The sequence below is a fragment of the Echiichthys vipera genome (genome assembly GCF_963691815.1).
Source record: "Echiichthys vipera genome assembly, chromosome: 20".
NCBI classification, from domain to species: domain Eukaryota; kingdom Metazoa; phylum Chordata; class Actinopteri; order Perciformes; family Trachinidae; genus Echiichthys; species Echiichthys vipera.
In genome coordinates, this window is record NC_139845.1 from 7,973,496 (window position 1) to 7,985,544 (window position 12,049).

General features: G+C 38.4%; 1 protein-coding gene across 2 annotated transcripts; it reads right to left on the reverse strand.

Annotated features, from left to right (window-relative positions):
* Positions 1–2,875: 2,875 nt before the first annotated feature.
* lum (lumican) lies at positions 2,876–7,307 on the reverse strand. 2 transcript variants are annotated; one of them, XM_083935246.1, is made up of 3 exons: positions 7,229–7,307; positions 5,345–6,217; positions 2,876–4,416 (listed from the first exon to the last, which is right to left on the reverse strand). In XM_083935246.1, exons 2-3 carry the CDS (start codon positions 6,213–6,215, stop codon positions 4,262–4,264), a joined length of 1,026 nt encoding a protein of 341 aa, XP_083791372.1. In that variant the 5' UTR covers positions 6,216–6,217; positions 7,229–7,307; the 3' UTR covers positions 2,876–4,261. The 2 variants fall into 2 exon arrangements, with proteins under 2 accessions (XP_083791372.1, XP_083791371.1); XM_083935245.1 differs by having other exon boundaries at positions 5,345–6,220.
* Positions 7,308–12,049: the final 4,742 nt, after the last annotated feature.

The window sequence follows — 12,049 nt, forward strand, 5'->3', positions numbered from 1 at the left end:
AACCCAGGAGGAAGGGGAGGAAATTGTCCTAGATTTGAAATCGGTACAAATGACTGTATAAAAACATGTGAAATGTGAAAAAGGCTGTTAAAACAAACATCCATCTTGTGGTGATGGCAGTGGCATTGAGTAGACTGCTAATATCTCTACCTCCTGACTTGTATTGGATGGCGTAGGGAAGTGTTGGGTATTTAAATAACCTCCCAGCACCTCCAAGACAGACGACTACTGACTTTCATTTCCATAAATGGGTCAAATTTGAAGTCAAACTCAACTTTACAGCCGGATCTAATTACAAACACCTAGCAGAAATCAAATGGGACATCTGGAAACCATTTACATAATAACCCTAAGTGCCACAACTCTAATCAACTAACCTACCATCTTTAAATAGTGTCTGCTTTAAGGACTTCTTGACTAATACTCTTAGAAGAAACTAGTGGTTCCAGCACGTGGTACACATCAGACAGGATTAGTGGTGTTGTTACAGTCAGTGCACAGCTCTGCAAATGCGCTATTGATACTGTAAAAAGAAGTGACAAGTTAATGTGAAGTAGCAAAGCGAGTGACTATGAATCTTTGCTCCTGATTTATTATCCGCAGTGTCAGCGCTTCATATATCAAAAGGGACACTTGAGAGGAATTAACAGGGGTTGTAGTTTAGTTTCAAGGCAACATATGTCTCATTTCCTTAATTTCCTGAGAGATGACATTCCAAAAGGGTGCACAACTTATGTAATTTGAGAATACTTTGCTGTGGCTTCCAGACTGGACACTTTATGGACTCTCTTTGGAAAACACGAGCTGATAATGAATAACAGACTTGTTAAGCTTTGACTGTATCCAGAGACCTTTTCTGATGATGCAGGTCCAAAGTTGTCCAGTTTAGTGGCCATTATAACAAAATAACACAACACAACATGCACAATAGCCTTTTTTTGAGCTGCAGTGAAATCTTAATGTAAGAATCTACAATAACAGTCCATAATATCATCATTCATAAAAAAGCTATACATATTCATAATGTAGTTTGTAAGGTAACCACAAGGTGTATAACAAGTACAATTTTCATAAATTCTTTATTTAAGTACTTTAAGTTTTTGAACTTTAGCCAATTCATACTTTGATGCTAATAAGTAAGCATTTTGAATGCTGGACTTATACTTGTAACAGAGTACTTATACACTGTGGTATTGCTACTTTTACTTAAGTAAAAGGTCAGAGTACTTTTTTCACCACATCTGTCAATAGGCTCATAAAAATAACAAAATATAAAAATAAAAATATTCCAAAAACTAATTTCATAGTGAAATGCATTCTGCCTTATTTCGGGTAAATGTGATGGTGCCCTTTTTGAAAGATGGTTCAGAAACCAAACGGAATGTGCTGATTTTAATGTTTTATTTGTCTCTAGCACACCATGTCTCATGTAATCACAAGACCAAAAGCCACTCATTTCTACAAAGGGGCCAAAAAACAGATAAAAAATCCCAGGTATTCTTATTCCGCTCTTATTGTTTTGAAGTGACCTGTTGAGACGCAAAACAGTGGACAAAAATGTTTGGCTATGAGTTTCTATGCATAACCCATTAGACCTTTGATGAACTTGCATAAGATGTTCTTCAAAACAATTCAGTATTGGCTGTAAAACAAAGATTCAGACGATTTTAGAGAAATGATAATATTTATCCCTTTTGACCACAAGTGAGCCTGACAAGCCAGATATGCAGACCAAAATGTATCTTATTAGAAACAGTATGCTTAGACAGTCCTCTCTTAAGGGAACTGTTTGTATTGAAGCTCCACAGGGGAGCTTTACTGAAAAACAGAGTACTAGTAGAAATTGTCATGGGGTATTTGTGGTTTCTGTCTGAGACAGTTGGAAGGGTAGATTTACACAGAAAATATCTTAAAGCTACGGTATTGGACAAAACCCTGCAACCCCTGCATCCCTCCTGGACCAGATGTTCTTTTGTTTCACTCTACACGAAGACGAGGTTCTCTGGTGAAATCTGGGGAATTCAAGATCCTGATTAATTTGACAATGTACGGATCATTGAAAATAGATGGGAAACAACTGTAAACTGTATATCTTAAACACACCAGCAGGCCTCGGAAAACATATAAATGCACCTTCTACCCATCCGACAAACTCTGTTTTTCCCTCCAATTAAATCATAGGAAAGATTGTGACTTCATCCCACAGATTTAGGCCAAAAAGGAAGATGCTAGCTGCCAAAAGTGACAACATACTCCACAGAGTGAGAAGTAATCTGCAACTAATCAAGCCCTGTGGTAATGCTCAGGTAATATCCTATATGTTTTTCAGTTGTGTTTCTGTTTGTTGTTGTTGTTTTAGCTTCGTTCACTTGGCTTCAGCTTGTTCCTCAAACCGGACTATAAGAGAAGGGTTTCTATGTATGTTGAATCATAGGACAAAATTATTCTTAGTATTCTAGGATAGTAAATTTACTGTTGGGGTCAGAAATTTGCAGAGAATACCCAAATTTGTTCCTTTAAACCACCTTAAAACGAAATATACTTTATAAAATCTTCATGCTGTGTAACTAATGATTTTAGTTCATCATCCACATATATATTTTTTACAATCTCTCACCCCAAATGTTGTCTTTATTAGTGTCTAATTATGGATGAATAACTACAATCAGATTTACTTGCATTTATACAGTATATTATTATTATTATTATTATAAAGGATGCCTTGTTAAAAAGTGGTACGTTTGAATGTCAGAAAATAAATTCAATATACAAGGCCATCCTTAAAGTTAATTACATTTATGCATCAAATAAGAAAGCTTTATCAGTTTGTTTCCAAACAATTACAGCATGCTTAAAAAGCAATATCATACAAATATTTTAGAAACATAGTTTATTCAACTGTGTTTGGTTTCCTCACAGCAAATCCAAGAGCAGTTACCGAGTCAAAAATAGAAATCACGATAAAATGAAAAAATGACCTAAACAAAATGTGATATTCTAATAACACACCTTAAATCAACATGACACTGCTGCCAAGTTGACTTTGTATTGATACGAAGCATTTATCAAACATGGTGAACAACAACGTAACAATGAGATTGCCTTAACTGCAAAAGCTGTAGTTTATTATCAAAGAATGGTACCATTGGTCCCATGCAGGTAATGCAAATGTATACAAATCAGCAATGCACATGAAAGTGGACAGCTAAGAATTAGGTAGCGTAAAGAAACAATTTGACTCGTGATTTCTAGAAAACATCATCCTATAATCTCAAGGTTTAACTGAGCAGAGAAAGTAGTTTCAAGGATAGTACCAATGTCTTTTACTCATGCGTTACTTAATTCTCCTCTTCAATACCAAGCACTTCGGAAACAGTCCTACTTCATGTGGGATAAGAGTTATTTCTTTAGCTACTATTATTTTATCGTCAAACGGGTCAATCGATGAGGACATCATCCGTAAAGACAGCAGACATGAGAAAAGCACACAGGTATATTCCTTAAAACCACTTTGATTCATTCAACATGTTGAAAAATGTGACTTCAACGTAACTATTTTACATTTATTCATCATTTCTCACATCAGCCATTATACACTGAGTACGCGGTCCTCATTTGCTGGTCCTTTGCACAGCAATGGATTTTTTTTTATTGTACCCACATTATATTATACATGCTAAACATTGGAACATACAAGACGGACAACAAAACGATGATTGACGACTGAATTGAGACATCGGAGCCATTGTTTACTCCATTGTGTCTATATTCAATATAATGATATTGGAATGTTTAAAGTGTGTGCTTTTAATCAAAGTGTATGAATTCATTTTTTATTCATAGAACTTTTGGTCCTTAGGTTTTTGTATTCTTTTTTAAATTTTTTTGGTCTATTTTTTTGCATTCATGTTTATTTGAACAACTTGAATATTCATTAATTTATATCTAGAGCCAGATATTTGAAACACTTGTTTGATGCTTGATGAATTTAACAATCTGAATGCATGTTTGGCAAGATTTGTTGCATGACATTGTTTGTCCTAGCCAAATTCGCCCAGCTCTTGATATATATTTCATTTATGAAGATGCTATTACAGTACCTCAGATTTGCATAATACTTATGTGCAAGGACATGTGAGTACTATGCCAGGAGGGTTATTACTCCACATAAATCCAGACGGCATTGGGCTAAGCAGTGTCATGGTAGTAGGGAATGGGGGGTGGGGGTCATGGAAAGGTCATGGATTTGAAAGGGAGGTCCTTATTCAAACATGATATCTGAAGCTTGACGCAGGCAGTTGCTGGACTCAGGAGGCATGCTGCTGTGTGTGATGTTGTTGGCGTCCAGACGCAGATGCTTCAGGTGGGAAAAGTCGACGGGACTTACGTACTTGCAGAAGCTTGACAGGTCAAACTCTACAAAGAATCAAAAATGGAGAGAAGGTTATGAAAGTTGGCAGTAAAACAAAATAGCCTACTAAAAGGTATATACCTTTCAACTACCTTATACTGGAGGTTAAAGGTACCACGTGGAGTTTTTGACCATATATTTTAAAAAGTAGGCTAAGCAAATGTTTTACGGGGAAGAAAATGCATTTAGCTAAAGGATACATTAAACAGGTTTTGGTGAAATGTACTTCATGCAAACATGACTTTAAGACAACTCCACAAAGCACCTATAAGAAAATAGTCAGTTGAAACCAAAATGGCCTTTACATATTCGAAGAAATGTCACGAAAATGCGGAATGCCCTGAATTTACAGTTGTTCAGGACATAGATCTATCTGGTGATGCTGCTGAAGCTGAGTTGACAAGAGAGATGGCGATCAGAGTAAGGGAGAGATATCTGTGAAGATATCAAATCAATGTACAGTAGATACAATTTGTCGTTTGAGTACAAATAAATGCTCCAGATGCTCAAAAGGAGGAGTCCTATGTCTTGTTTCTTGGCTGCTGGTTGTAGTGACAAGGGTTAGCTCCATCCCCTCTGGTAAACAGTTAGCTACTTAGTGTGTGTCTAGGGCTTTTATTGTGAAAGGTAAGAACGGAAGGAGTGGATCTGTCTGCGCTGCCTTTGCCAAGTAATAAAGTTCACTGTCTGATACATGGATGCATAAAGAAGTCTGATAGCGGACTGTGGTGCCCCCTTGTTGTTATACTCCTCAATGAATCTGCTGTGTAATATTTGTATTCTCTGTGAAAATACTTGGGAGAAAAACAACAGTTCCAAAAAAATATATATCAATGCATATTAACTGAACGAAAAAAAACACCTCTGTGGTGTAAAGGCCTTAACAGTTGAACAATGCTTTTAGGAGAGTAACGATTGACAGTTGGCACTCACTACTGATTTCGTTGGCCTGGAGGTAAAGTTGCTCCAGGTTCCCGCCGATCTCAGGGATGGACTGCAGTTTGTTGAAAGACAGGTCCAGCTCCACCAGTGATGTCACGTTGAACACCCCAGCAGGGATTCCAGAGTCCACCAGCTTGTTGTGGGCGATCCTCAGGTACTGCAGCGAGGTCAGCTTGTTCAGGTATCCTGCTCCGACACTGTCAATGTCGTTGAAGTCAGCGTAGAGAATTTCCAGGGAACTTGGGACTCCTGCAGGTAGCTTCTTCAGTTTGTTGTGGCTCACATCCAGGGACAGCAGCTTCTTTAGCCCTTTGAATGCCCCCCCGATGCCATCGGAAGTTATCTGATTGTGCTGAAGGCTGATAGAGGTCAAGTTCTCCTTGTCATTCAGGAGTCCGGAGGGGAACTTGGATATCTTGTTGTGCGTCATCTTCAGCTCATCAAGGGACTTTGAGGGAGGGATGACTGGCTCTGTCAGGTTGTTGTTGCTGAAGAATAACTTCTCCAGGCCTGAGAGTTTGTCAATTGTGCCCTTCTCTATCTTAGCATTGGTAATCTGGTTGTTGTCAAGTATCAGCCAGCGAAGACTCTCTGTAACATTATCAAACACTCCTGACTTGATCTCTTCTATCTGGTTGTTCTGGAGGTACAGGTACTTGATCCCTGTTGGAACTACAGGGACAAACTTGAGCTTGCGGCTGTCACAGTACATGGCGGTGGGGAAGTTGACTGGGCAGTCGCATTCTTGATGACAGTTGGGCCCTGAGGGTCCTAGCATGGAAGAAGGCTGGTAGTCGTAGTCATACTGGCACAAGGCCACGCTGACCAATAATGCCAAAAGGGGTACACGGAGAGGGAACATATCTTCTGGAGATCCAACAGACAGAAGGAAAGAGGAGGCAGAGGATACGTTAGAAGTGTTAAAAGGGTTCAAGAACAACAAAATCTTAACTTATGACAGAAATGAGACTTAAAATGATTAGTTCTTGAAGCCCCATAGTGCGGATTTTGCTGGCAAAATGGGATTTATTAATAAAATAAAGAATTCTGGAGGGCGAAATAACTACAAAACAAAACTCGAACGTCAACACCCCCCATTACAGTAAATGCACCATATTACCACACCCACTCCCTAGAGTATTATATAAAGGGTCAAGAGTTCAGGTCAACTGAGTCCCAGATTCCTTGATTCAGTTATCTGTCGAGCCACATCATTACAGCTGCAGCTTGAACAACTTCACTGCTTCTAGCACCACTTCATCTATCAACTTGATATATCTCTACATAAAATAAACAATGGGAGCAATAATGCAACACATATTTTCCAAGAATACACAATAAACCATATGTATATGTATATATATATATACACACACACACATACACAAATATTATGCTAATCTTCAACATATGTTTCATGCACAAGTCACTAAATAACGAAATTCTTGCCCTCTTTTTTATGAAGAATGAAGCAAACACACAGAACCATAAACTGTGCCACATCAACTCTGCAGCCAATGCAGAACCAGAATGATTAATTCCAGACACATGAAAAATGCAGATGGAAACTGGATCCAATTGCAACAGATTGTTTTCCAAAGTCTAAAGTCCCCGGAATCTATAAAACAATCCTAAAAAGGCACTGCAGATCTGTATAAACATGTAAGACCTAGGCTGATACAATGTTTTACTAATATGCAAATCATCCAACTTGTTTTTTGCTCCATGTACTGATATTCTTGCCTTCTGTGTTGCAGCACTAGCCACTGCCCAAAAGCTTAGCAGTGACAGCTGATAATCTCATCCGGAAAAAAGAAATAAAGAGTAATAATCAAACAGGAAATCACAAATCCATGCCTCCACAAGCAAGCTTACCTGTGGTTCTCTCTCTTCGTGTGTGTGGGGTGGAGGGCCAGTAAGTAAGAACAGTGCTGTGTTCAAAAACTGGAGGTCTCTGGAGAAAAACACAGAGGGAAAGAAAGAGAGAGGGGAGGAGAGAGAGAGAGGGGTAGATGGAGAGACAGAGAAGGAGGAGGGGAGGATTCTTCAGCAAAGTCAGGTCGTCATATAAACTGAAAGTGTCATCAATATGAATGTCTGGGGAGCATCATCCAAAAACTTCTGTTGACTAACCAAGAGCAGGTGCAACAAGGAATGGGAATTGTAGCCACAAAAATGCTAAAATGTTTGATGCACTTAATATTATCTCCGACTTTTACAATGTGTATCACCTTTAAGGAAAAAAACGCTAATTGTCCTCCAAACAGTCACCCAAAAGTGTATGCAAGAAGAAACTCAAGTTGGTGTTCAGGAGGCTGTTTGTGGAAAATTCTAAAGAGTAGGAAAAGCTATGTGTGGAAAAATGTGAAAAGGATCTTTGGCAGCCATTTAACCCAGACGCCGGTTGTGTAGAGGAATAAATACACCAGTACTTCTCAAGCTGTGAATAATACTTTGGAAAATCTGACAAAAAGGTTATGAGACGGCCAGAGAAGACTTGCGTAACACTTGACGCAAACATTTCTTCTCTTTTTTTTTGACCAAAGGCATTGTATGGTAAGGGGTGATAGGTAGCACATCCAATTCATCCCACATGTCTTCACTATGAACTATTCCACCTCAACATTTCTCTTCTCCACAAGCAGTCATTATATCCTTCACAAATAGAGAGACAAATGATCAAAATGGATCAGGGTGGCGTTCTACTCATCTGATAGGTGCAGTTGAAGAAGGGGGTGGGGGAGATGAATGGCCAAATCTTTCTCCCATTTGATGGTGGACGCCCATCACAGCATGCAGGTCGGGAATTGACGGCTGGGTTCAATTGGTTGCAGTGCGGTCTGTTACTCACATACCATTCTTAAGGACCATCTTGGACCAATTTCTCGCGTGTGGAAAACTTTCATACCCCACATTCTAACTCAAGATATCTGATTTCCCAAGATATTTATCTCACACCAAACAATCAGTCGAGCAAAATTTAAGCCATTCGACTGCCTTTTTAGAATTGTTATGTCCTTGCTTGCATCTGTAGGCTTGTTTGACCCACTGAATCATCTTTTTCATTGAAATGCATCTCTAAGGAATAACACCCCCAATCCAATAGATTGAATTAAAAAGACATTTTGTTTTTAGTTTGTAGCTTTAACCATTTGGCTTTGATTTGAAATATGACTCACTAGATCTATTGACATTTCAATAATTGGATCTAGAACTTTGAGATCTTAGTAAACGTGGTGCAGTGGGTTATAATCTACAGTCATTTTGTGAGTCATTTCATCTTCATAGCCTTCCACCCTTATTTAAACCTTAATATACAGATAGATATACAGATAGAGTGTAACAAAAGTGGACAAAGAATGTGGCATGAAGAAAAGTTTAGGGCTTGTGTTGATTGGCCCAAATAATGCTTTTGCAGACTCCCCATTCATCTCTAAAATATGCAGAATCAAATTTCACAAACTGTGGTGAAAGAGAAGGGAATGCTGCTTTAATGTAGACGGCGTACTTTTCAAACATGGGGAAAGTGGATGGAAACAGTATAAAGAACAAAACAAACAGTTTGAAATTTAAGTACACAAAGCATCTCAAAACCTCCACAAAGCAAATAGTAATCTCAGCAGGCAGTCATAATGTATCTCAGATTTTTGCTGTTGTGAGGAGGTGAAAACAGTTCCTACAAGTATTTCCACTGTCTGACCCATACAGTGAAGCCATATATTTAATCTGTTTTCTCTTGTGTGTTTCCACTTACATTCAGTGATAGATGACTTTAGAGTCACAGTAAATGCCCCCAATGCCATGTGAGCAAGTCATTAGTAGTGTTGGGTCAATAGATGAAAACCCTGGGAAGCTCACTTAACACATGTGCCAAAAACTTTGTAGAAGCTAAACCCATTTTGGTAGACCTTTACATTATAGCACGGTATTAACATAATAATAATAATGGGGATATAGTTTGATAATGAAGAGGTAGCCTTATCATTCAGTAATACAACAGGTTATTAGCTTGTTTTTAATCAATATATTACACTAATTTAACCATTCAACCAAATTCTTATCAAAAGGTTCTTATGACATCTTACGAAAAGTTATGCACAAAATCTTTTATATCTTCTGAAATAGACAGAAATAGATTTGTATGAATATGACATTCTATCTAAGGGATTATGTTTAGGCAACAGAAAGTGACATCCAATGATTTAGGATTATGATTAGAGTAAAGGTCATGGTTTGGCTAAGTACTTCCGGGACACGAACACCAGTACCTCAGGTGAAAGTCCTGTGTTTTGGGACACATGCATCCATTATACTGAACTGTAATGTAAAGCTCAACCCAAATCTTGAACCCCACTGGTAACTGGGTTTACTCATTTTATCAAGTCATTGGTTATCATTAATATTGTAATCCTTAACCCTTTTTTTTAACTTTCATGCCTGATATGAAAGTCATGCGGTAGGGTGTGCGTTTAAATGCAGTTTAAAAACACGATTATATATATATATAACCGGGGTATTCATGCATGTAAACAACCTTCTCGAAGTAATATCGGGTTTCGCGTCTGCGCAGGCTCTGTGGGTAACAAATCCTCCTCCAGTGGCTTTTGACCTGGAAATGGAATAAACCAGGAAGCAGTGGGGCCAAAAACAACGTTAACAAAACAATAACAATAGAGTGCTACCTTTAAACCGAGGAAGAACTTCGCCATGGCAACTAACATCACTACCAAGCAGACGCGTTCTGTCGTAATTCTGTCTCCATTTTTCTGACAAAATTGAACGAAAAAAAAAAAGAAGCTGTGTTCAGTCCAGCTGTATGTCGTCGGATCGCCATCTACTGTACCGGAGGTCGAGTTACTCCCGTCATTTTCCCATTCAACCCTCTTTCATGTATATGTGGGGAACTTCAATAATCTGATTATTCTCTTAACCGGAGTAAGACCCTTTTTGGGTGCAAGTAAACGCACTGGTGCACAACGACATAGACACCAAGGGCTGCAAAGGATGCATTGTTGATGAAATGAGATTTTCCGAATTCAGGAGAAACAAGGCTGCACATTTGAAGATACCACCCTGGATATGCACCTACAGTAATATTATACCTACCAAGTGGCTCGTTAGTGTTCTTTTTAAAACTTCTTTCTCACCGTGCACTTCACTGCTTTTTAGCCACTATGAGCAACATCTTTCATCCCACATATTTTATCCATTCTTATCAAACTACTGATTAGAGCTACTTTAAGTATAGGAATCATTACTTTATGTGAACAAATTATCAAAAAGTAACCCTTGATGCTTGCTGTTTGCCATTTCAAAATGGCTAAGAAGGGGCGAACTACTTATTCGGAATAATAACAGCTTTCCATTGGTCCAGACACAGCTCACATTTGTGCCCCTCATCAGCAAGATATTTATTTCTTTGAGGTTAGTGTGTTTTTACCTCTGTTACTGGCAGTGTTGTGTGAACCCAGACTTAAGCTGTTCCAGACTGCTCGTAGAGTGGAGTCTGGAAAACAGACATTTTGTCATTTTGCTTAGTCACTCTGCTTCTTCTCCTCCATGTGTTGATGTCTGCCTTATGCTCTCACATCCTTTCCATTAGGCCAGATGGCAGACATTGGCTTTCACCACTGTTTTCCTAATACTTTTGTTTGTACTTAACTGTAACTTGTTTAATTTCCCTTGAGTATTGCCAAGTAATTAAGTATATGAGAACATATATTCACAGAACAACACAGATACAACTGTTTCCCATGTACTGAAAACATATAAGGCCGACCCAGACAGATTTGTATCATTTTTTTAAATTTTATTTTGTCTCTCAAATGTCAAAGTATATAAATTGTATTCAACAAAACCAGTTTGTGATATTACCTACATGATTTAAAGCTATACGAGCACTATTTTATAGTGAATAAAATCACTGTAATGGGTAAAAGGTAGTGCTGCCAAGATTGGGAATCAGCATGTCAGTCTGCAGCTCTGTGCAGCTTTAAACTGGGTTCAGTCTTAGTCAATCTCTGAACCCATCGGCTCTCTGTCTGATAACATCTTAGCCTCTGAAGGCAATGGCTAATCTTTTGGGCTTCCTGTGTACCCAGCAGATATCCAGACCGAGACTTCCTCTTGTTTACGGTCTGATTAGCAACTTGAGTATGGAGTTGGACTTTAGAGACAGAATCTCTACAAACAGATATTTGCACATGAATGCAGTAAAATAATAACAAAAGGCTAATGAAAAGCTAGATTGCCGTATCACAGTAGCCCATGGGTTCCGTGATTGCATGCAACTGACCAATATGTTACGCCTGTTTTTTTTCAATATACAGATTTTTTACTTGCATGCAACCAAGGTGTGCTCAAATGGGATTGGTCAATACTACTCGGACTACAGAGCGCTTCTGCTATCCAAATCTGGTCCTGTTGCCTAAAGATTTTACACTTCATGCAGAACCTTTTTATAGAGATTAAGTCTTAGTTTGCATCGTAGAATGCATTTCTTATAGTTGTATTTCATACAGTGAAGTTTTAGTGTGTTCTTTAAAATGACATTATTTCACTTTAACTGTGTCCTGGAAATGTCCAGTAATACAAAAGGTGCTGTGGCATATTTCCTAATCTGAGAACTGACTTGAACATATCAAATGGATTCATCCCACATTTGGGACAAGACACACGGTTGGACAAGACTGATTG

Coding starts and splice junctions, on each gene's coding strand:
- lum (XM_083935246.1), bottom strand. CDS start 6,215: ATGTTCCCTCTCCGTGTACCCCTTTTGGCATTATTGGTCAGCGTGGCC. Junction 4,417..5,344: donor CCAGGCCAACGAAATCAGTA/GTGAGTGCCAAC, acceptor GATTCTTTGTAG/AGTTTGACCTGTCAAGCTTC.